We start from the raw sequence: 22,782 nt of genomic DNA, 5'->3' as shown, positions 1-22,782 counted from the left end.
CGTATTCCCGATTCTTAACCTCTTTGGGCGACAGGGTCTCGCTAGAACAAACGATGAAACGTACAGAGCACTTCTCTGTGTGTGCTCAAGCACACGCAGAGAAAAACAGACACACACTACTTCGCACCACAGGTTAACAACCCCAGATAGGGTTGATAACGGGGGCGCACAACGATCATGAAAAATAAAACTTCGTAAGGTCTAAGAATAAGGTTACTAAAGTTTGCTGAGCAGGATCTTTTTGGAGAATAAAAGCATATAATATTTATACATGGAAACTGACACAGAAATGTTGATGTTACCTCCGATGGTAGGATAAAAGGTGCTTTCCATTTTTCTCCATTTTCTAAGAAAAAGCAGGTTTCTCTTATGCAAACCTGAGCGACCGCATCAAGCATTTCCCTGGAGCTGGGACCCCACTCAGCCGCAGACGAGGCCGGGGCCTGCCTGCCTGCCTGTCTGGACTCTGTGTCGGGGCGGAAGGGGGAAGCGGGGGTGTTACAGGCAACAGGCAAGGAAACCTCAGGCTGGTGACAACGTAAGGTGGGGATAGGCTCCCTTTCAGAGGGTGCCCAGAATGCCCCGAGCCCGCGGCGGCACTTGAAAATCAAAGCGCTCCCAGCCCGGCCACGGCCAGCACAGAGCGGACTGTGCGTGCGTACGCGCTCTCGGGGGGCGGCGGCGGCGCGCACGGGCGCGCCTCCGCGGCCAGCCCTCCACAGTGGACGATGCTGCCGAGGAGGCGGCGGCGGCGGCGCGCTCTGGCGGTCTGAAGCGGCGTCCGGCTGCCACGGGCCGGCGGCGCTATGAGCTGGGCGACCGCCCCCGGCTCGGGGCTGTGAGGGGCTCGGAGCCGGGGGTGGGTGGTGGAGGCGCGGCGGGAAGCCAAAGCTCCTCCGCGGCGGCGGCGGCGGCGGCGGCCATGCGCGGGACGGCGCGATCGGGGCCGCGGGGCCGGGGCCGCCTCCCCGGGACCCGCGGCCTGAGGGCCCCGCCGCCGCCGCTGCTGCTCCTGTTCGCGGTCCTGCCGCTGCTACCCGCGCCCGGCGCCGCCGCAGCCCCGGCCCCGCGGCCTCCTGCGCTGTCGCCGGCGGCCGCGGGGCCCAGCGTGAGCCTCTACCTGAGCGAGGACGAGGTGCGCCGGCTCATTGGTGAGTAGGGGCGCCTGCTCCGGGGTGGGCAGGTCGGGCCCGACCCCGGCTGCTTCCGGCTGCCTGCGGCCCAGTCCGCGGGCCGGGAACCGCGAGCAGGTCACGTCCCAGTACTCGGGGTCGTCCCCGGGCCTTGGCCTTTGCCTGCTTCGCTGGCCGGGAGGTGTGGTCCCTGCCCGGCCCCCGCCCCAGGTCAGCCTTCCGGCCTACCCCCTTCGCCCTCGCTGCCCCGCCGCGAAAGACCTGGGATCCACCCCGTTCCGTCCTCCTCACAGCCCCTTCAGCCTTTGGCCCTATTCCGCAGTCAAGCGCCCTAACTTTTCTTCCCTGCCGCACCAAATTTCTTTGACCATTCCTGATGCGTGTCATTCTAGGGCCCTGGATTTTGGATACCTCGAGTCCGCGTTTATTTAGACCAAACCTGCAAATTCTTGCCTGTGGTTTTGATGACCACAATACTGTGCTCTTACTTTCTTGTTCCCATACTTTTTTTTTTTTTTAAAGGCGGGAGGGGGGGAAGGGAGAAAGGGCACTACACGTTAGTGGCAGTCTCCAAATCTTGTGACCGAAAAGCATAATTTTAAATGGTGAACGAATCTTCCGGTAGCAGACCTGCTAACTTCTCCAGTATCTTTTTGGTTCTTGTCTTGGATGTGTTGGACTGTGGACTGTTTGTTCAGGGCCTCTCTCCTTTGAATACCTTGTAGGGAAAGGAGAACTTAGCTTTGGGTCAGTTGGTTGTTCTGTTGTACGTAATTAGCTTTGTCGTTTGGGGAATTGATTTGAAAAATAATGGTGTTCTTGTGCTGAGACTGTGGATTCTGGAAATGAGCCTTAGAGGAAGGTCTGAGAGAAATGGCCCCGAATGGGAAGTCTTTGGTTGTTGCAGATACCTAGACATTTCTTTGTGTGTTAGACTTTCTTTTGTGTGTTGCGGCACAGAATAACATTTCCCCCCTCTTCATTTAATCTCGAGTTTGTGGTGTGTCTGTGTGATGGCGGGGGGGGGGGGGGGGGGGAGGATTTTTTTTTTAATCATCCATTATCTGTCAGTTTTATTCTTTTTTTTTTTAAGTTTATAAGACTTTCTTGAGGTCAACTCAAAGTTGAAATGGTATTGCTTGCAGCAGTCTGTTTACACGTTGTTACATACATGGGTTTGTAGTCTTTAATCAAAGAAGAATGCTGAGTTTCTGTAATGTCCTGCCCTTCTTAATCCTCTTTTTAGTCTAGTTGAATAAGCTAAATTTAGTTGAGATGAATTAAAACTGCAAATTAGGTTAGTACTTGGAACATAAAACTAAGATTTAGGAAAAATACTTATAAATCGACTCGTATCACATAATTATTTTTAAAAATGAATGCATTATGCATCGGTTTTAAAGGTTTTTGTTTTTGGTAAAAGCATGTACTGCATATGATTTGTGGCTTTGTTTATATGTAAGAATACGTGTTAGAAACCAGCCAGGTTGGGGATGAAGGACAGGGAACAACCAGAGGCTAACATTGATTGAGTGCCTGCCATTTACCTGCCCCTTTATGTTTTGTACACATCATTTCCTCTAATTTTTTTATGACCCAGTTAAGTAGACACCATTATTTCCATTTTAGAGTTGAGAAAAGTGAGGCTTTAAGTAACTTTCTCAAGGTCACACAATTTATAATCATTAAAAAAAATTAAACATAATGTTGACATAGGCCACAAAGTTTTATTAAGTGTAATGAAGATATTGTTTGTATAGAGGTTTTATTATGGCATGGTGGAAAAGAAATCATTGCTAATTAATACTTGAAATGATGTGTATGTATTTGTCACCCGACTGATGAGCATCCAGGTTCTGCCCAGGAATGGGCTGTGGGGAGGAGGGGAGGGAAGATCGCCTCACTGACCAACCTCAGTGGGCAAGAGGGGCAAGAGGGACCTCCAGTAGTATTTTCTTTAATGCAAATAGAGTAGACCTGTTAACTGCGAGTCTGACTCTCCTTCTTGCCAGATCCATGTCCATCTCCCTCATCCATTCTACCTTTAAAGTATTCCTTGGCTGCCCCTGAGGGCAGAAGAACAAGTGGGTAGGGTTCAGATCTGTACGAGGCATATTGAGTTCTCAGACTGCAGTTTCTCACAGAAACTCTTACGGTGTTTAAGACTACTTGAAATAATAGTTTGTACCATATTTTTGTATCATGATGGGTTAAATGCCTCTGAACGCTGACTTGGGAAACTAACCATCATTTTGTAATATATCTAAGACAATGAGTTTGGAATTCCAAATAAAAAACTTGTAAGTGAAGTTGATAATGACAGCTTTATAAATTGAACTAATTGCCCTTGATATGAGAATAGGTTGTTGTTTTAATCCAATTAATATATGCACACAGTTAAAAAATCAAATAGTGCTAAAAGGCTTAACATAAAACAACAGTGTTCTACCCTTAGCCTCTTTATCCTCCACGTCCTATTTTACAGTGGAAGCCACCATCTCATACCAGTTATAGTTCTGTTCATTTATTTTCCTGGTTTTTACTTTCATATTTTGAAATTAATGTAGAAGAGGGACTTGACTTTCTAGTATCATAATTGATCACTTGCCCTGTTCTCTCTCTGTCCCTCAATATAGCTACATAACAATTTTTAGTAAAACCAACCATCAGAAATTACATTATTGTGTAAAAATTTATTGCTCACTTCTGAGTTAAATAGTGATGCCAGATTATGTGGGGGTTTTTCTCTGTTTTTTTTTGTTTTCCCTGGAGCAAATAATTGCCTTCAAGTTTTTGATTAGTTTTTCATGTATCTATGGCTACATTCCTCAAACACTCCAAGAAATATGTTCAGTGCCTTTTGATATTTTTTCCAGGTAGCACAAATCATCCCTCAGTTCCACTTGGTTTCCTCTTAGAGACTCCCTTGCTCAGGAGCCTTCCATTCTCTTGCTCCAGTCTGGACAGTAGTATTGTTTTTTTCTGTGATTTCTGTTCCCTTCTCTTCTGCCTTGGAGCCTGTTTCCTGGATCACTTGTTTTCTTTTTCTTGGTTTGCCTCATTTGCTAAAGGGTACCCTCAGTGGCTTCCATGGTAGGTAAATTATTTGAGGCCTTGCATGTCTAAAGGTGTCTACGCTAGATACTTTCTAGATGATTTATAGATGCTTTATAGATGATTAGGCTAAATTTAGAATAGTAGGCTGAAAATATTTTTTTCCATAATTTTGATGACATTTTCACAGTTTCTGGCTTTATAAAGGTTTTTTTTTTTTTTTAAGTTTATTATTTATTTTGAGGGAGCGAGAGCAAGAGCGAGCAGCAAAGGGGCGGAGAGAGAGGGAAAGAGAATCCCAAGCAGGCTGTCACTGTCAGTGTGGAGCCCGATGTGAGGCTTGAACTCACGACCTGAGCCGAAGTGGACCAGCTGAGCCACCCAGGTGCCCCTGGCTTTAACGGTTTCTGATGAAAAATCCAGAGCCATCTGATTCCTTTTATTTTTCTTTGTTTTCTTTTCTTTTCTTTCCTTTTTTTTTTTTTTAATTGAAGGTAAGCATCTTTTTTTCCAGCATTCTGAAATTTTGTAAGTTTTTGTGTGGGTCCTTCTTCTCACCTGTTGTCTATTTTATTTTATAGGCCCTTTGGCCTATAGACTCATATTTTTTCAGTTTTCGAGAATGTCTATTACTTTGATAATTTCCTACCCTTTATTTTTTGTTTTTTCTTTTTGAGACACGTGTTGGTTTGATTATTGAATATCCTGGAATTGATCTTCAGATACTCTTAACTTATGTTGTCTGTTACTTATATCTTTGTATTTGGATGTGGAAAGTAGCAAGAGGATCTTCTCAATTTTATAGGCTTTTATTTAAAAAATTTTAATGGTGGTGTTTTTAAATTTCAGAAGGTTTTTGTTCTCTGGTTTCATTTCCATTTAATTTCATTTTCTGTTTCCATTTTATTCTTATTTTATGGATATTTTATCTTTGAGGTATGTGTCTATTTGATTTTCATTTTTTCTATATGTTTAATATGTTTTTAATATTTCTTCTGCTTCCTCCAGTGTGCTTATTCATTTCTTTTTATGTTTGTTGACATCACAAACATCTGGTGGTCCTCGGCTGTCTACAATTAAGAGTGAGATGCTGGAAAGTTGATCAGGAGAGAGAGTGTGTGTGCTGGTGGTCTCACGACTTCCCTTGGAGTACAGGTAGACTTTTTATGGGGCATCTACCTCACATAACAGTACCTTCACATCCTCCTTGGGACTAGTGTCTGCAGAGAAGGTATCTCCAGTAGCCTGCCTCTGGTGTGTTTGGCAATACACTGATTGTCCGGGTTTGGGTTATCTGGTTAAGGAGGGATGGAGGGTGCCACCATTTTCGGTATAGATTTGGACTTCTCTTTATTGTTCTTCTGCCTCTGTGGTTCAGTTTCTTCAGAAAAAACTTAAGGTCTTCTGCTGGATCTGGGAGCCCACCCCTTATAGAAGCTCCTCTTTGTCAAGCCTGAGCCTCAGGCTGGCCTTTGGTGCCTGAGGGGTCCTGAGGAGCAGTGACCACTTCTTCACCTGGCTCCCCTCCTGAAAAAGTTTGTTGAAATTTATGATGTGTTGTTGTCTTTTTCCCCTTTGTGTTTGTCTTTGTGGTTTAATGTCTTTGTGATTTCATTAGTTTCCTTTCAGGGAGTTGGGGAAGAAATGGGGATAAAGGTGAGTGGTCATTTCACAGTATGTAAATGGCAGGATTGGGCTTTTTTTTTTAATGTTTTTTTCTAACGTTTATTCATTTTTGAGACAGGGGGAGACAGAGCATGAATGGGGGAGGGTCAGAGAGAGAGGGAGACACAGAATCTGAAACAGGCTCCAGGCTCTGAGCTGTCAGCACAGAGCCCGACCCAGGGCTCAAACTCACGGACCGCGAGATCACGACCTGAGCCGAAGTCAGACGCTTAACCGACCGAGCTACCCAGGCGCCCCATGTAGCAAGTCTTTAAACCTCTTTTTTTTTTTTTTTTTTAATGTTTATTTATTTTTGAGAGAGAGAGAGATAGAGCATGAGCAGGGAAGGGGCAGAGAGAGAGGGAGACACAGAATCTGAAACAGGCTCCAGGCTCTGAGCCGTCAGCACAGAGCCCGATGCGGGGCTTGAACTCACGGGCCGCGAGATCATGACCTGAGCCAAAGTCGGACGCTTAACCAACTGAGCCACCCAGGTGCCCCAGGATTGGGCTTTGACTATTGAAGAGCTGTTGATGTATAACAGGGTTGTTTTTTTTTTTTCTTTCTTTCTTTTTCTTTTTTTTTTTTGGAATAATATTTAGAAGACTAGTAGTTGACACTTTTTAGATTGCTGCTGACATGTAGCAATCTTTTCCCTCTGTCAGGCACAAAGGTAATTCCTGTTTTAAATATATATTGTTATTTCCATTTTATAGATGAGGAAACAGGCTTGGCGGAAGTATGTAACTAACCCACTTCCTTGATTGTAAGGCATATAGTCCTGATGGAAGTCTACGTGTACAGAGACTCCAAAAGCCTCAGGAGGTTTTACTCTCCATGTGGTGGCATCCCTGTTTCCCCAGGCCTAGTTTCATTGCTCTCATTTACTCTTAACAGGCTGCCATGTCCATTTCCCCATTTTTACTGTTGAGGACTTTGATTTGGGACCCTTTGGTAGAGGGTCAGGTCTTGACTTAGTCATGCCTGAATCCAGAATCCATCTTGCCTCCTTGTGAGCTCTGGAGGAGCAGTGATTAACCAAAAATACCCAAGAAGTAGAATCTGAAAGCCCGCTGCCACATGTTTGTGGTCTTGACTATTATCTGCATCCTCCCATGTTCTCTAATTGATAATTCTAATAGTACTCAGTTCCCTGGAAATCCAGGACTTGTGAAACTGGCATGTTTCTCTAATTGATAATTCTAATAGTACTCAGTTCCCTGGAAATCCAGGACTTGTGAAACTGGCATGTGACTGGGGCAGTGCTAAGGGTTTGGGAATAAAATGCTGAGGGGTAAGCAGTATGGTATAAATTGGTTATGGCAGCAGTCATGGTAGTGATAGGGATTTGTAAGGGTCAGGGGTCTTCTAAGAATAGATTCTGCCTTTCACCAATTAGAAATTCAGTTTGGGTAACTTGCTTTTCTTTTAAATAAATACCCTCTGAAAGAATTAAACATTGTTCATATCTTATTTAAAATCAGTTTAATACAAGATGAGATCAGTGCTCTCCAAATCAGTCCAGTCAGAATTTTTGAAGCTCAACCAAGTACCATATACTGAGGGAGAAAATAGCGATTCAGAATTATTAAATTCCTTTCCTTGAAGAATTGGGAATTTTGTAGGGGAAACTATTATATTGATAACTATAACACTGAGATAGGAGTTATACTGCTGATTGACATAAGTAAGAAGTGATTACTTTTATTGGAGGAGTGGGTACTTTTATTGTAGGAGTGATTACTTTTGACTTTAGAAGGGGAAGAGGAGAGAGGCTTAGAGATTTTAGGGAAAGTGTTCCAGGAACTGAGGCATTTGAAATTCATCTTCAGGATGGGTTTTATAGGCAGAAAAGAGGAGCAGTTCATGCCGGGTAGAGAAGATAGCTTGAAAAAGCTATAGATGTATAGAAGCAGATGGGTGTGAAATCGGGAAGTAGGAAAAATCTAATATGGCTAAAATGAGAAAAATTGGCAAAGCCAGGGAGAATATAAAGCTGGGAATTAGGTTAAAATTGGATTAGGAATTTGAATTTTATCTTGTAGGTAATGAGGAGCTGCTGAATTTAGGAAAGGAGAGTGCACAAACAGGACTGGGTTACAGAAAAGATGACTGGCTCCGGTGAAAAGGGGCTTCGAGACAGATAAGCTGGATCTGGGAAATGGGACAGAGTCAGCCTTGTGGTGATAAGAGGGATCAACTAGGGCAGTTGAAGGAGTGGGATAGATTGGTGAGGAATTTGCAGGGAGTTTGGAAAACTACGTAGTGGGGAGAGACCTGAGGGCTAAAGAGAAGAGAGGAGTCACAGAGGATGCTAAGGTTTCAGATTTGGGCTGCTGAACTGAGGGACTCTTCTCTTTTGGGAGGTGGTTGATGGAAAGAAAAATGAGATGAGCCATGTGTTCCACTCCTCCCAGCACCTCTCTTTCCTCTTAAACCTTAGGCCAAGTGCTTGGTCGGGGAGGGCAGTGAGGGTGTCCTCCCTACCGATGGGTCTGGCATGACCTGAGGAGGTGTGGGTGATTGTTATTGGAGTTGAGTTAGCACCCTGAAGCAAACTCTTAGACCTGGGTGTTTTGGGTGTGGTTGGTGGCATCGATGCAGCATTAATTTGAGACCATGTGTTCTTCATTGGGAGAGTTAGGCTGAGACATTGTGCAATTGTGGGTTTTGAGTTTTCCCCCCCTTCTTCATGCTACACATGTGGGAGAACTCTATCCAATTATGGCTAAACCTGTCCCCTGTGAGTCACATCCTGAGTTGACTACTCAATTTTGGAGGTGCTGCCTAAAATACTGTTTGGATTTTAAGGGTCACTTTAGAAACAAATGAAACATGGGTATTTCTTTGAGCACCCTGAATTGAGAAATTCCATAGCATTACTTTTGTGGTTTTAATGCACTTATGCCAGTGTTGTGACAAAACTTGCCAGTTATACATACTAAAACAAAACAAAACAAAAACTTGGACATGAAATAGAGCCTTTGGCTACTCTGAAATTGTATTACACTTAAAAACGTATGCTTTTTTTGTGTTACCCTTGTTGATGCAAATCAAGTACAATATTTTCTGATCAAAATGTTATTAAACAACTTTGATTTATTGTGGGACCCCTTAAAATGTGATGTGCCAAAACAAATGTGTGTGTATATTGCTGAGTTACATAATATATACTTAGTGAATGATTCTTTGTATTGTGCCCAGCAAGTGATACTGCTGAGTGGTACAATATTTCTTCTTTTTTTTAATTTTATTTTTTATTTTTAAAAATTTATATCCAAAATAGTTAGCATATAGTGAAACAATGATTTCAGGAGTAGGTTCCTTAATGCCCCTTACCCATTTAGCCCATCCCCCCCTCCCACAACCCCTCCAGTAACCCAGAGTTTGTTCTCCATATTTATGAGTCTCTTCTGTTTTGTCCCCTTCCCTGTTTTTATATTATTTTTGTTTCCCTTCCCTTATGTTCATCCCTTTTGTCGCTTAAAGTCCTCATATGAGTGAAGTCCTATGATTTTTGTCTTTCTCTGACTGACTAATTTCACTTAGCATAATACCCTCCAGTTCCATCCATGTAGTTGCAAATGGCAAGATTTCATTCTTTTTGATTGCCGAGTAATACTCCATTGTATATATATATACCACATTTTCTTTATCCATTCATCCATCGATGGACATTTAGGCTCTTTCCATACTTTGGCTATTGTTGATAGTGCTGCTATAAACATGGGGGTGCATGTGTCCCTTTGAAACAGCACACCTTTATCCCGTGGATAAATGCCTAGTAGTGCAATTGCTGGGTCGTAGGGTAGTTCTATTTTTAGTTTTTTGAGGAACCTCCATACTGTTTTCCAGAGTGGCTGCATCAGCTTGCATTCCCAAGAATATTTCTTAAAAGTAGTTTCTAGGTCCCATGTTTGTTCATAAAATAAATGTTATGTCTTGTTTATAAATAAATATATTCTTCTATAAATATGTGTGTTTTAGTATACCTCTTGCTATACCTCTTGTTCACATGTGAACCAAGTATACCTCTTAGTATACCTCTTGTTCACATGTGAACCAAGTACTTCACATGTGTTCTCCTTTAGTCAGTCATACAAAGTAGGTGGTGGCATTGACATTTTTTTTAAATAGATAAAGCTCAGGCTCTGGGAAATTACAGAATTTGCTGGAGGTCACAGAGATGTCTGGGGCTATGTGACTCCAGAGTGCATGCTTTCTTTCTGTGCTGCCTCTGAAGGCTAGCAGTTTACTTAGTGTTTATCTAACCAGAATCATCTGAGAAACTCAAAATATGAATTCCTAGACATTCGTATTTGCTATCCTGAGCAATTTGTTTAGGAGATCTGAGATGGGGCCCAACTCATGAACTTTTTGAATGCCATGTTTCATTCATTATATGATGTACAGTTTTCCCATGTTTGGACATCTCTGAAATTGGAACCATTTTATACTCAATGGTAAGTATTCAGTTAATTGACAGTTCTATTTCTTTCTTAGTGCCACAAAAAAATAATGGTACACTTTACATGAAATGAAATATGGTATTGTAAAACGGTGACCACCTTTCCTTTTTTGGGGGGAGGAGGGATACCTGTCCCAACTTTCTTTCAGAGTTGTAAAATTTACTGGTGGTATTTATTATTTGCTTATGGTAATGGCTGTGTAGTAATATCCTTGCAAGGAAAGCAAACGACAGTGAGATATTACCATTAAGTTTACAAGCAATGGTAATTCAGTTTTCACGTAGAAGTTGCTGGCAAAAGAAATATCAGGGATTCTCAGCCTTATTTTGTGAAAGTCTTCAGCCCTTTCCCTAGACAAAGGGATGGATACTCACCCATATTAAATTTTGCATACTGTGCTGACTTAGACCTTGGGGCTTTGTACTTTATAGATGAAAGCTTATCGATGCATTTGGGTCCCACAAAAGCTGGTTCTGGAAAGGGTCGTATTTCACCCTGGTATTCCTTGACCTCCTACATGATTTTTTTTTTTTTTAATTTGCATGCGTTAAAGTTCACTTTATTGTAGTTATATGGGTTTTGACAAATGCATAGTATCATGTATCCACCAAAGTATTGTATAGAATAGTTTTATCACCCCCAAAATTCCAATTTATTTTAAATCAATTTGCTTTTAAAAATGTATTTATTATGGAAAAGTTTAGACATTCAGAAGTACACTAGTATAACAACCTCTGTGTACCCATCATCCAGCTTCAACAGTTATCAACTCATGGCCAGTTTTTTTGGGTATATACCACTCCACTCCCCAGTCTACTCCTTTGCTCTTACTTCCCTGATTCCCCACTTGGATTATTTGAAGGAAACTCAAACATTATTTTTTTATTTTGAGAGAGAGAGCAAGCAAGGGAGGAGTAGAGAGTGGGAGTGAGAGAGAATCCCAAGATATAAGGCTTGAACCCATGAACTGTGAGATCATGACCTGAGCTGAAACCAAGAGTCAGACACTTAAGTGACCCAGGCACCCCTCAAACATAATTTTATAAAAAAAATTTTAATATGTATCTCTAAAAGATAGGGAATCTAAACATTTATAATAACCATTATCACACCCAAGAAATTAACAATTCATAAATATCAAGCATCTAGGCTGTTCAGATCTTTCTGATTTATAGGTCAATGTTTATATTAAGACTCTTGCTTGCCACCTCTTTCCTCTCTTATCCCCTCTCCCCCTATGTGTTTAGTTCTTAGTTCCTCTGGTGCTAAGCTCTTTCTCACCTTAGGGTCTGCCTTTTATGGTTGCTTTGCCTCACATACTTTCCCCAGATCTTCACAAGGCTGGAGCCTTCCAGATCTCAACTTACAATGTCACTGCCTATGGAGCACCTGGGTGGCTCATTCAGTTAAGCACCTGACTCTTGATTTAGGCTCAGGTCATGATCCCAGGGTCGTGGGATCATTGGGGCTCCACGCTAAGCGTCAGATTCTCTCTCTCCCTCTGTGCCTGTACCCTGCTTGTGAGCTGTGTCTCAAGAAAAAAAAAGTCACTGCCTCAGCCTTGCTTTCCTATGTTTGACCCCAAGTACCACTCTGTTCTTATCATCCTGTTCTATTTTAAGCATCTAATACTCGTTCTTGTCTCCCTCTATAGAAAAGTTAATTCTGTTTGATTAAAGACCTTTTATATCATTCCACTCTATGTCCCCAGCACCCAAAACAATAGCTGGCATGTAGTAGATGTTCAGTAAAAGTTCAATGAATGAACAAACCAGATTTCTTTTTAGAGGAGATTCACCATCTTATGCCTTATGGGAGTCATCATTCTCTTTATCATTTCCCATTGCCTGCTGAGTTATTATCCAAAAAGGGAGTTGGACTGGACTTATGTTTATGGATGGGAGTTTAAATAAATTGGTTATTAATACTTTATTTTCTTTGAGGTTGCCTAATTTTCTCAAGTTTCTGTTCCTTGTACCCTACTCTCTGGGTTAAGTATATCCCATCTTGGCTTCCATAGCTCTACATTCTGTACAAACAAATCAGTATCACTGTACCCATCACATTCTGTCTTTCCCATATACTGCACTAAGGCCACCCCATGGCTTGACATGTGGCAGTCTCTCCGCAGACTGTTGGTCTGCACTACAGTTGAAGGATGTGAAGTATTCGAGAGAGATTCTGGCAGAAGCCTTTTCCAGTTGTTAAAGACTGGGAAATATGATTTCTCATCTTTTCTTCTGAAATGCTTAAGCTTCTATTAATTCTGTCCAGTGTATTTTTTAATCACATGCATTGTAGTTTTTATTTCTAGAAATTTGATTTGGGTTTTTTTATGTCTTCCATATTTCTTAACTTTTGACCAATGAAGTACAGCTATAATAATTGTTTAAATGTTTTTTCTACTAATTCTAACATCTCTGCTGGTTCTGGGTTGGTTTCAGTTAGTTTATCTAACATCTATCTATTTAATTATTTATTTTGCTTTTGTTTTGTTTTGTTTTTGCATGCCAAGTAGTTTTTGATTGGATGGGAGGCATTGGGAATTTTACTCTGGTGGGTGCTGAATATTTTTGTATTCCTATAAATATTCTTGGGTTTTGTTCTGGACTCAGTTAAGTGCTTGGAAACAGTTTGATCCTCCAGATCTTGCTTTTAGGACTTGTTAGATAGGACAGGAGCAGTGCTCAGTATAGGCTAATTATTCCCCACTACTGAGTTAAAGACTCTTTTGTGTACTTTCTCCAGTGACCTGTGTGAATCATGAGGCTTTCCAGTCTGGCTGGTGGGTGTAGGTGATATTCCAGTTACTATGTAAGTAAGATTGTACATTTTATCCTTTCTCTGTTCTCATGCAACTTCCTTATGCATCCTCTGATCAGTACTTAACTGAAGACTGGAGGGCAGCCCTCTGCAGATTTTGGAAGTTTTCCGTGTAACTTTCTCCTCTCTGTTATTTCATCCTGCATGCTCTAGCTGTCCTTGTCTTTCTGAACTCTCATATTTTGTATGGTTCTTGGCTATCTCAGACAAGAGAGTTAGTCTGGTCCTATTATTCTATCTTGTCTAGAAGTGGAAATAGCCAAGGATGATGATGATTATTTTTTAGTTTATTGGAGACAGAGCAGGGGAGAGGGAGAGAGAGAATCTCAAGCAGGCTCCACAGTCAGTGCAGAGTCTGACGCGGGGCTAGATCTCACGAACTGTGGAGATCGTGACCTGAGCCGAAATCAAGAATTGAACGTTTAATCAACTGAGCCAACCAGGTGCCTCGCCAAGGATTATTATTTTTTGCATCTTTTCTAACTTAAACTATTTGTCAAAGGAGAGAATTTAGTCCAACTTAAAGGAAAATATTTTAAGGTTTGTATATGTGTGCATGCACATGTACGCAAATTTGGGAATAAACAATATGGAGGTTCCTCAAAAAGTTAAAAACAGAACTACCCTACAGACCTAGCAATTGCACTACTAGGTATTTACCCAAAGGATGCAAAAATACAGATTTGAAGGGGTACATGAACCCTGATGTTTATAGCAGCATTATCAACAATAGCTAAACATTGGGAAGAGCCAAAGTGTCCATTGACTGATGAATGAATAAAGAAGATGTGGTGTATATATACAATGGAATGTTACTCATCCATCAAAAAGAATGAAACCTTGCTGTTTGCAACAACATGAATGGAACTAGAGTGTATTATGCTAAATGAAATAAGTCAGTCAGAGAAAGACAAATACCATATGATTTCACTCATGTGGAAATTAATAAACAAAACAGGTGAACATATGGGAAGGAAAAAAAAGAGAGGGAAGTAAACCATGAGATTCTTAACAATAGAGAACAAACTGAGGGTTGATGGAGGGCTGGGGTGGGGGATGGGCTAAATGGGTGATGGGCATTAAGGAGGCCACTTGTTATGATGAGCACTGAGTGTTATATGTAAGTGATGAATCACTAAATTCTACTCTAGAAACCAATATTACACTATATGTTAACTAACTAGAATTTAAATAAAAATTTGAAAACAAAAACCCAAGCACATGTGGGAATATAGTAGATAATGTGTGGGACAATTCTAAATTTGAAATCTTCATATTTAAGTTTAAATTCCATCTTAAGATACAGGTGTTTAATTCCTGTTTCTGAGTGTTGGTTTTCATATATAAGATGAGATACTTTTCAACTACAACAGGATGTCTGTTACCACAGTTACTATAATGTATATGAAAATGCTATGTAATCCTCAAAACTGTTTAGTTGTTGGTGAGGGATTTGCATGTTTTGGAAGGAAAACCAAAATGATAGAATGTTTGGAAAAGAGGTCACTTAGATATCATCTGGTTGATTGATTGCCTTTAGTAGCAACACTTTCAACTCTCCAAATAGTTATTTATTCATTGTTTACTAGGCCTTATTTTAGGGGCTTAATATATTTTGGTGAGTAAAACATAAATATCCCTGCCTTCATGGGACTTTTAGCAGAGAGCTGAATGACTTGCCTAAGAAGAGAATTCACATAGTTTTGGAACTGGATTTCAAGTTAGCACTTTGCAGTGCAAGTTGCTGGCAGGGAAAGGGATGTTTGTGAGTTCTCCATTGTGCTTTGAGCCACTGGACATAACAGCCAGCTCTAAGTTACTAACGGCCTCCATGGCTGACTGAGATCAGAGATCATACTCCTATTGGGAGTTGGCTATGGAAGAAGTTAAATGGTGACCAAATCAAACAGTAACTTACTCCATCTCTATTACAGAGATGTACCTGCAATCCATGTTTGAACTGGTCAGATTGTTTTCTTATTTAAATAGGGCAGGTACCAATGACAAGTTATTTTCCAGAGTATCTTTTGCCAGATACTGGAACATTCTAGCACAATGGCAGGGCATGCTTCATATGTTATGTTATAATGCTGGAGATTATGGGTTGTTTTTGTTACTTACTAATACTTGGATAGGATTTGTGAAGTACCTTTATTGTCTCTGCAGATGTGGCATAAGTCACATCTTTGGGAGAATTCTTTTATGGATTTTTTTTATTTTTTACTTTTTAGTTTTTAAAAGTTTACTTATTTTGAGAGAGAGAGAGAGAGAGAGAGAGAGCATGCGTGGGTGTGAGCAGAGAAGGATCAGAGAAGGAGAGAGAGAATCCCAAGCAGACTCCTCTCTGCTTGACTTGGGGCTTGAATTCTCAAACCATGAGATCTTGACCTGAGCTAAGAGCAAGAGTCAGACACTTAACTGACTGAGCTACCAGGTGCCCCAAGTGGATTGTTTTTAAGTGAACTATTGATTTTGACCATATTATCCTGTTTTCTTCCTAAAGTGGCAAAGTGGGGAAAGGTGCTTTGTGATTACAGATGCCTGGCTTTTCCTCAGGGGGATCAGGAGATTCCCTTCCTTGAAGTTGACTCCCTAGCGACCTCTGAGGTGGGCCCGCTTGCCTTTCCTTGGAAGAGGCCAGTCTTGGGCAGGAGATGAGGCAGCCTGGCCAGGAAGGGGGTGGAGGGAGAGGGGCATATTTATATTGTCTTCTGTTGTCCATTAGGCATATCGTTTTTCTCTTAAAAGCTCACTTTTATTCTTTTTATACTCTCTGTGCGTACATGTATATGCTCTCAGCTAAGTTCTGTGGAGACGCTTAAGGTTATAGGAGAAAGATTGGAGGAAAATGGTGAATTGGTAGAGGATTATATGAAAAATCTTACTTACTCTGTAAGATTATTGTTTGAACAGTTATAGGAATTGAAGATTTATGTGCTTTTTCTTTTTTAATCATGAGGAAAGAATGCCTCTTTCCTACAGTCTAATATTTGTAAATTCTTTGTCTTACAATGCAGTTAAACAGGTCTCAGCTAATTTTCTAGTTGTAATTTGACTACAGCTAGATTTATTAGATTCTGATGGACTTATTATTATTATTTTAATATTTTACTTTTAAACAATCTCTGTACCCATTGTGGGGCTCAGACTCACAACCCTGAAATTAAGAGTTGCACACACTACCAACTAAGCCAGCCAGGACCCCTGCTGGACAAATTATTTTATTGTATCTATTTCAGCTTATTAGTTTCCATAAACTTGGATATTTGAAATAAGATCTTCTTATTTATTTATTTATTTATTTATTTATTTATTTATTTATTTATTTTCAGTGTGGATTAAAATACGGAGTATTTAGTGGTTTTATACATAATAAGTGATGTTGGCTTTTTTTTTTCTCCTGGCTCATGTACTACACTGTACTAAGAAACTGGAAGATTATCTTGACTAAATAAATTTTTTACTTAAGTTTTGACTAGCATTTAGAAACTCTGGATGATATCATAGAATATAATAGAGGTTTGGCTGACATTTGGAAATCATAGATGATATCATAGAATAGTAGAAATTTGTGGCTGGGGAAGGACATTAACATCATCTGGTTTAACTCTCTTGTTTTATTAGTTGAGAAAATTGATGCCTTGAGAAAATGGTTAAAAAATTGATTGCCAAAGTTCACTCAGTTACTTATTAGCAAAAACAGTTACTTATTAGCAAAAACTCTGCTTTAGTTCTGTTTCCACAACATCACTTTTGTTTTTCTGCCTTAACTGATTCCTGACACTTTCTTTAAAATACCATTTCCCTTTAGATTCATCTTTGATGTAGTTGATTTTTGCAACAGGCTGCCATTCATGCATCTAACATTTGAATAGCTACAAATATTCTAAGACCCTAGCCCTGCTGTGAGGTGTACATTGTAGTGGGGAAGACAGACATGTGAACAGCTTCCTGGAATGTGTTTTAAGTGCTATAAAGGTGGCTCTTTTTATAACGGGAGATGGTTTGCTCATTGGCACTGTTCAACCATTGTTGTGGCCTTGGGAAACCAATAGTTAACTTTTAAAGTCATCTGGAAAAATTTTTGAACTATTGAATTATTTGAACTTGAGCTAAACAGGCCAAAACATGTAGGACACGGACCTTGAATTAAAGTTTGAACTTAAGATTGTATAGCGAAAAATGAAATTTTCTTGATGGGAGTTGAGAGTTTTGGGGAACAACTTTGGTTTTTCAGCTTTGTATTTGGGTTGTTTAAAAATAAAATTATGAGCAAATGTCATATTTTCTAATAAGAACAACATTCCTACTTTGCTGGAATTGGCAGTGAAGAATTTAAGTCTGGTTTTTGTAGTCGAACAACTGAAATGTTTTTCATCCTTTGTTAGAATAGGAAAATTATACTCATTTGAATAACAAAATGCTGCCTTTTTTCACTCTGTGGCTGTCCACTCTTGGTCCTGTCCACCTTCCAGCAGAACCCCTCCACCCACTCTGCTTTGCCTGCTCTGTGCTCTTTTTTGCTGACCTTTTCACATTATCTTGCAGGATTCCAGTTCCAGTTCGGTCTTGAGGTCTCTTGACTGTTTGACTGTTTTCATAATCTCTTTATCTCTTTAGCTTAATTGAGACTTGATTTCTCTTGTAAGTGATAATTTCCTCATAATTCTTTCTAGTCACTGAAAGCCAATTTTATTACAGTCCCTTCCCATTTACAGGGCAGAGGCCAGCTTTTTCTTTCTTTTTTTTTTTTTAATGTTTAATGTTTATGTTATTTTTGAGACCGGGGGAGGGGGAGCACAGAGAGAGGGAGACACAGAATCTGAAGCAGGCTCCAGGCTCTGAGCTGTCCACACAGAGCCTGATGCACCGTGAGATCATGACCTGAGCAAAGGTCTGCGCTTAACCAGCTGAGCCACCCAGGCATTCCTCTTTCTTAAAAATAATTTGTTGAGGTGAAATTCATGTAATATAAAACTATTTAAAGTGAGCAATTCAGCGACATTTAGTTGTGTATGATATGCAGCCACCACTTCTTATTCCAAAAACATTTCTGTTACTCCAAAGTAAAACTCCTTACCCATTAAACACTCTTCTCCCCCTCCCCGCAGTCTCTGGCAGCCACTAATTTGCATTCCATCCCTATGGATTTATTTATTCTGGATATTTCATATAAATGGAATCATATAATATGAGACTTTTGTGTCTGGCTTCTTTTATTTAGCATAATGTTTTGGAGGTTCATCCACATTATAGCATGTATCAGTACTTCATTCCTTTCTATGGCTGAATAATATTCTATTCTATGTATATATCAGTTTTTTTTAATCCATTTATCTGTTGATGGACATCTGGGCTGTTTTCACGTTTTTACTACTGTGAATAATGATGCTGTGAACACGGATAAATGTGCTTGACTGAGTGTCTTCAATTTTGGATGTATACCTAGAAATGGTATTGTGGGTAATTTTGTAGTTAACTTTTTTTTTTTTTTTTTTTTAAGTAAGCTCTGTGCCTAATGTGGGGCTTGAACCCACAACTCTGAGGTCAAGAGTTGCATACTTTACTGACTGAACCAACCATGAGCTCCAATATTTAACTTTTTGAGGAACCACCAAACTGTTTTTCACAGTGGCCGAACCATTTTGCATTTTGCACCAGTAATGTATAAAAATTCCATTTCTCCACATCTTTGCTAACATTTCCTATTTCTGGTTTTTTTTTTTTGCTTAGAGCTATCCTAGTGAGTGTGAAGTGATACCTCATAGTGGTTTTGATTTGTATCTCATGACTAATGATGTTGAGTATCTTTTTATGTTTCTTGGCCATTTGTGTATCTTCTTTGAAGAAATGTCTACTCAACACCCATTTTTTAACTGATTTGTCTTTTCATTGTTGAGTTGTAAGAGTCCTTAATATATTATGGATACAAGACCTTTATCAGACACGTAATTTGCAATATTTTCCTCCATTCTGTAGGTTATCTTCAGCTTCTTGATAATGTCTTTTGATGCACAGAAGTTTTAAATTTTTATGAAGTCTGGTTTATCTACTTCCATCGCTCATGCTTTTAGTTACATATCTGAGAATCCATTGATAAATCCAGGGTCATAATGATTTATTCTTTTTTTTTTTTCTAAGAGTTTTATAGTTTTGGGTCTTATATTTAGGTTGCTGATCTATTTTAAATTGTTTTTATATGGTAAGAGCTAGGGGTCTAATTTCAATCTTTTGTTTGTGGTTATCTAGTTGTCCCAGCATAATTTGTTGAAGAGGCTGTTCTTTCCTCATTAAATGGTTTTGGCATCCTTGTCAGAAATCAGTTGGCTAGAAATATATAGGTTTGTTTCTGGATTCTCAGTTCTAGTCCATGGGTTTACATGTCTGTTGTTATATTGGTACCACACTGTTTTGGTTCCTGTGGTGAGTTTTGTGGTGAGTTTTGAAATTAGGAATTGTGAATTCTTCAACTGTGTTATTTTTCAAGGTTGTTTTGGCTATTGGGGACTCTTTGCAATTCCATACTAATTTGAGAATCTGCTTTTCCATTTATCTAAAAAAAAAAAAAGTAGTTAGAATTTTGATAGAGTTTGTACTGGTAGATCCCTCTGGGTAGTAATGCCACCTTAACAATAGTAAGTCTTCCAATCCATGAAGATAGGATAACTTAACGCTTATATAAGTCTAATTTACTTTCTTTCAGCAATGTTTTATAGTTTTCACTGTTAAGTCTTCAATTTCCTTGTTTAAATTTATCGTAAGGTACTTTATTCTTTTGGATGCTATCATAAATGGAATTGTTTTCTTAATTTCCTTTTTGGATTGTTATTAAGGGACCAGTTTTTATCATGCATGACATCCTTCCTTTCCTATTTTGATTGTTTTTCCCCAAGACAGTGACTTAGCATTTTCTTCTCTTTTTTTTTTTTTTTTTTAATTTTTTTTTTTCAACGTTTTTTATTTATTTTTGGGACAGAGAGAGACAGAGCATGAACGGGGGAGGGGCAGAGAAAGAGGGAGACACAGAATCGGAAACAGGCTCCAGGCTCTGAGCCATCAGCCCAGAGCCTGACGCGGGGCTCGAACTCACGGACCGCGAGATCGTGACCTGGCTGAAGTCGGACGCTTAACCGACTGCGCCACCCAGGCGCCCCTCTTCTTCTCTTTTGACATCTGTGATATTTACTTACATTATCTTTGACTTATTGGGGTTGTTGTAATCACCTGACCTTTATAAGATGATCCTCCACAACTTCATACCCTGACTTGCCTTTATTATTTCCCTCCCTTAATCCCTCCTTTGACCATGCTGGTGTTCGAGTTCCCAGGTCTCTTTTCCAAATAAGGCACTTATTGAAATGGCCACTTAGACTTGGTCTTCTTCTTAGCCCTTGGAACTTCCTTTTTCTCACCAGGGCACCCCAATCTCTTTCTCAGTCACTGTCCTCTACCAAAACCAATCTCTGTTTCCTGGTCTCCTAAAGAGTTACCTATTTCCTGGCTTGCTGCAGAGTGGCTCAGTAAAGCATTACTGAATAGATTGTCTCCCGTATTGCCTGTCTAACCATTCCTCATTGCCCACTTCACCTCTTTGGAGCCTACCTGATTTGGAGTGGTAACACTCCTTCCATCTACTACCCTTGCTTTGAGGCTGCATTTAATTGCTATTGTCATATTTGAAACACTAATAATTAGTAGCAATTAGAAAAGAATAAATTATTTAGATCCCATCTTCATTTGTCTTTTACTTTTTCTTTAAATCTTTTTTTTGTGAGCATATGTTGGGGAAGGGAAGAGAAAGACTATATTCAAAACTAAAGTATGATATTTCCACAGATTTCATCTTTTTCAAAATATCAGCTTGTTGAAAATTCTTTTTATTTTATTTTCTGATTATCAAGGTAAAAACATGCTTATTTTAGGTTATTTGGAAAGTGTATAAGACCATAAAGAAGAAAAAATACATTATTTAATCATGCATTTATAATTTTTGGCAAATATCTTTCCAATATTTTTTCCATGTTCTCACTTTTTTTTTTAAATGTAGTTGCACTCTTATGAATAGGTAACTTTTGAGGTAGATCATACTTCAAAATCTGTAGTGTTAAGTTTTCCCTCCCTCCCCACCTCCTTCCCACTGCCCTGTGGTGAAATTGTGGCCTGTACATTTTCTACTTTAAGAAACTGATTATGCTTTTCTAATGGCTGATCACTTTTTGATAAATCTCTTATAGATGCTTTCAAAGAGTTAACTTTCTTATAGAATGCTATCTTGATGTGTGATTATCTACCATATTAATTATGGCTATGTATATATATAAATTATATCCTCTACATGCTAGCATTAATCATAGACTGATAGTTTTGTATCATGATTATATAACTTACATTGGGTTCTCTCCATATTTCTAATATTTGGGGAAAATTGTATTTCCATGGGGTTCTCTTTGTATTTCTAATATTTGGGGGTTTTTGGACTTTTTACATTTTGATTTAGAGCTGTCAAGATTGAAGATTATTATACTTCCATCATGAAGTATACTTTTTTCAGTATAAAATGGTTTCTTCTGTTAAAAATAAAAGTGTTATTGATGTCGCAGAATGTTTTGAAGTAACTTTTTGGGGGAAGAATGCATAATTGGTATATTTTCTGAGACCTGAGAATCTATTGTTTTTACATATGATGAGTTTGGGAATACAATTCCTGGCCTGCTTGCTATTCCCCTGAAAAATACCACTTTATTGCATTCCCTGTCATCTTCAGGGTTTCCTGTGTTATTGTCATTCAGATGGTGAGCATGGATAGTCCAAGAATTTTCTTCTCATTTAGCCCCAGTGTCAGTGTGGCATGTGGCATGAGGAAATTCTTTGATGTTGTCTTTTCAGTTCTTAGTGTTTTGCCAGATTTTACCTTTTTTGGTATACCTGGGTATTTTAAGGGAAGGTTAGAGGAAGGTGTTTTAGTCACTAATAAGTTATCATTACTGGTGTTAATACTGGTATATCAAAGATACTATCTTTACCAATGTGATTTTTATTGAATTTCATTACTTGAGGGCATTCTTTCTAGCTCTTACAGGCCTTCGTGGATTACTTTAGTCAGTAACTGGATTTTTATTTAGTGAATTGCTGAAGCTTTTATGCATATTTCTTTAAACATGTTTTTGAAAATGAATTTTTTCCAGTTAATTTTTGTAGGAAATTTAAGAGAAGAAAAAGAATAAAAGCATGCAATAAAAAATAATCCGTAATCCACCATTTATAAACAGCCACTATTAATATTTAATATTTCCCTTCTTTTCTGAGAAATGGAGCACACATCATGCATATACATACACATTTAACTTTAGTCCACTGGACATTTATTGAACACCTGTTATATTCATGATGTATTCTAGGTGTCAGACATTGTTAAAATTTACTGTATATGGTTTGTATCTTGTCTGCTTTTATGTTATAGTCTAAGCAAAACCCAATTTATTAAATTTATTTGTAATAGTTCTTCCTGTTCATGATTTCATAGTCTTTTTAAGTTCATTTTGATCATTAAAACCTGTCCTCAAAGGTGAACCTCAATCTATCACATAGATGAACAGGGAGAGATTTGATTGAAGGGGTATAATGGCTTGGGATACCAC

At 39.3% G+C, this 22,782-nt stretch overlaps 1 protein-coding gene across 3 annotated transcripts in view; it reads left to right on the top strand.

Annotated features, from left to right (window-relative positions):
* Positions 1 to 704: 704 nt before the first annotated feature.
* The window catches only part of RYK (receptor like tyrosine kinase), a 104,764-nt gene continuing 82,686 nt past the window's right edge, over positions 705 to 22,782 (top strand). For 2 of the 3 annotated variants that reach the window (XM_058729945.1, XM_058729943.1), the window contains exon 1: positions 705 to 1,151. In XM_058729945.1, the coding sequence (XP_058585928.1) occupies positions 923 to 1,151 (229 nt within the window). In that variant the 5' untranslated portion in view covers positions 705 to 922. The remainder of the gene's footprint in view (positions 1,152 to 22,782) is intronic. The other variant, XM_058729944.1, reaches the window with a different exon arrangement.

This window comes from Neofelis nebulosa, chromosome 5, assembly GCF_028018385.1.
Source record: "Neofelis nebulosa isolate mNeoNeb1 chromosome 5, mNeoNeb1.pri, whole genome shotgun sequence".
NCBI classification, from domain to species: domain Eukaryota; kingdom Metazoa; phylum Chordata; class Mammalia; order Carnivora; family Felidae; genus Neofelis; species Neofelis nebulosa.
The sequence above is the reverse complement of the archived record's forward strand: the minus strand, read 5'-3'. Positions and strand labels throughout refer to the sequence as shown.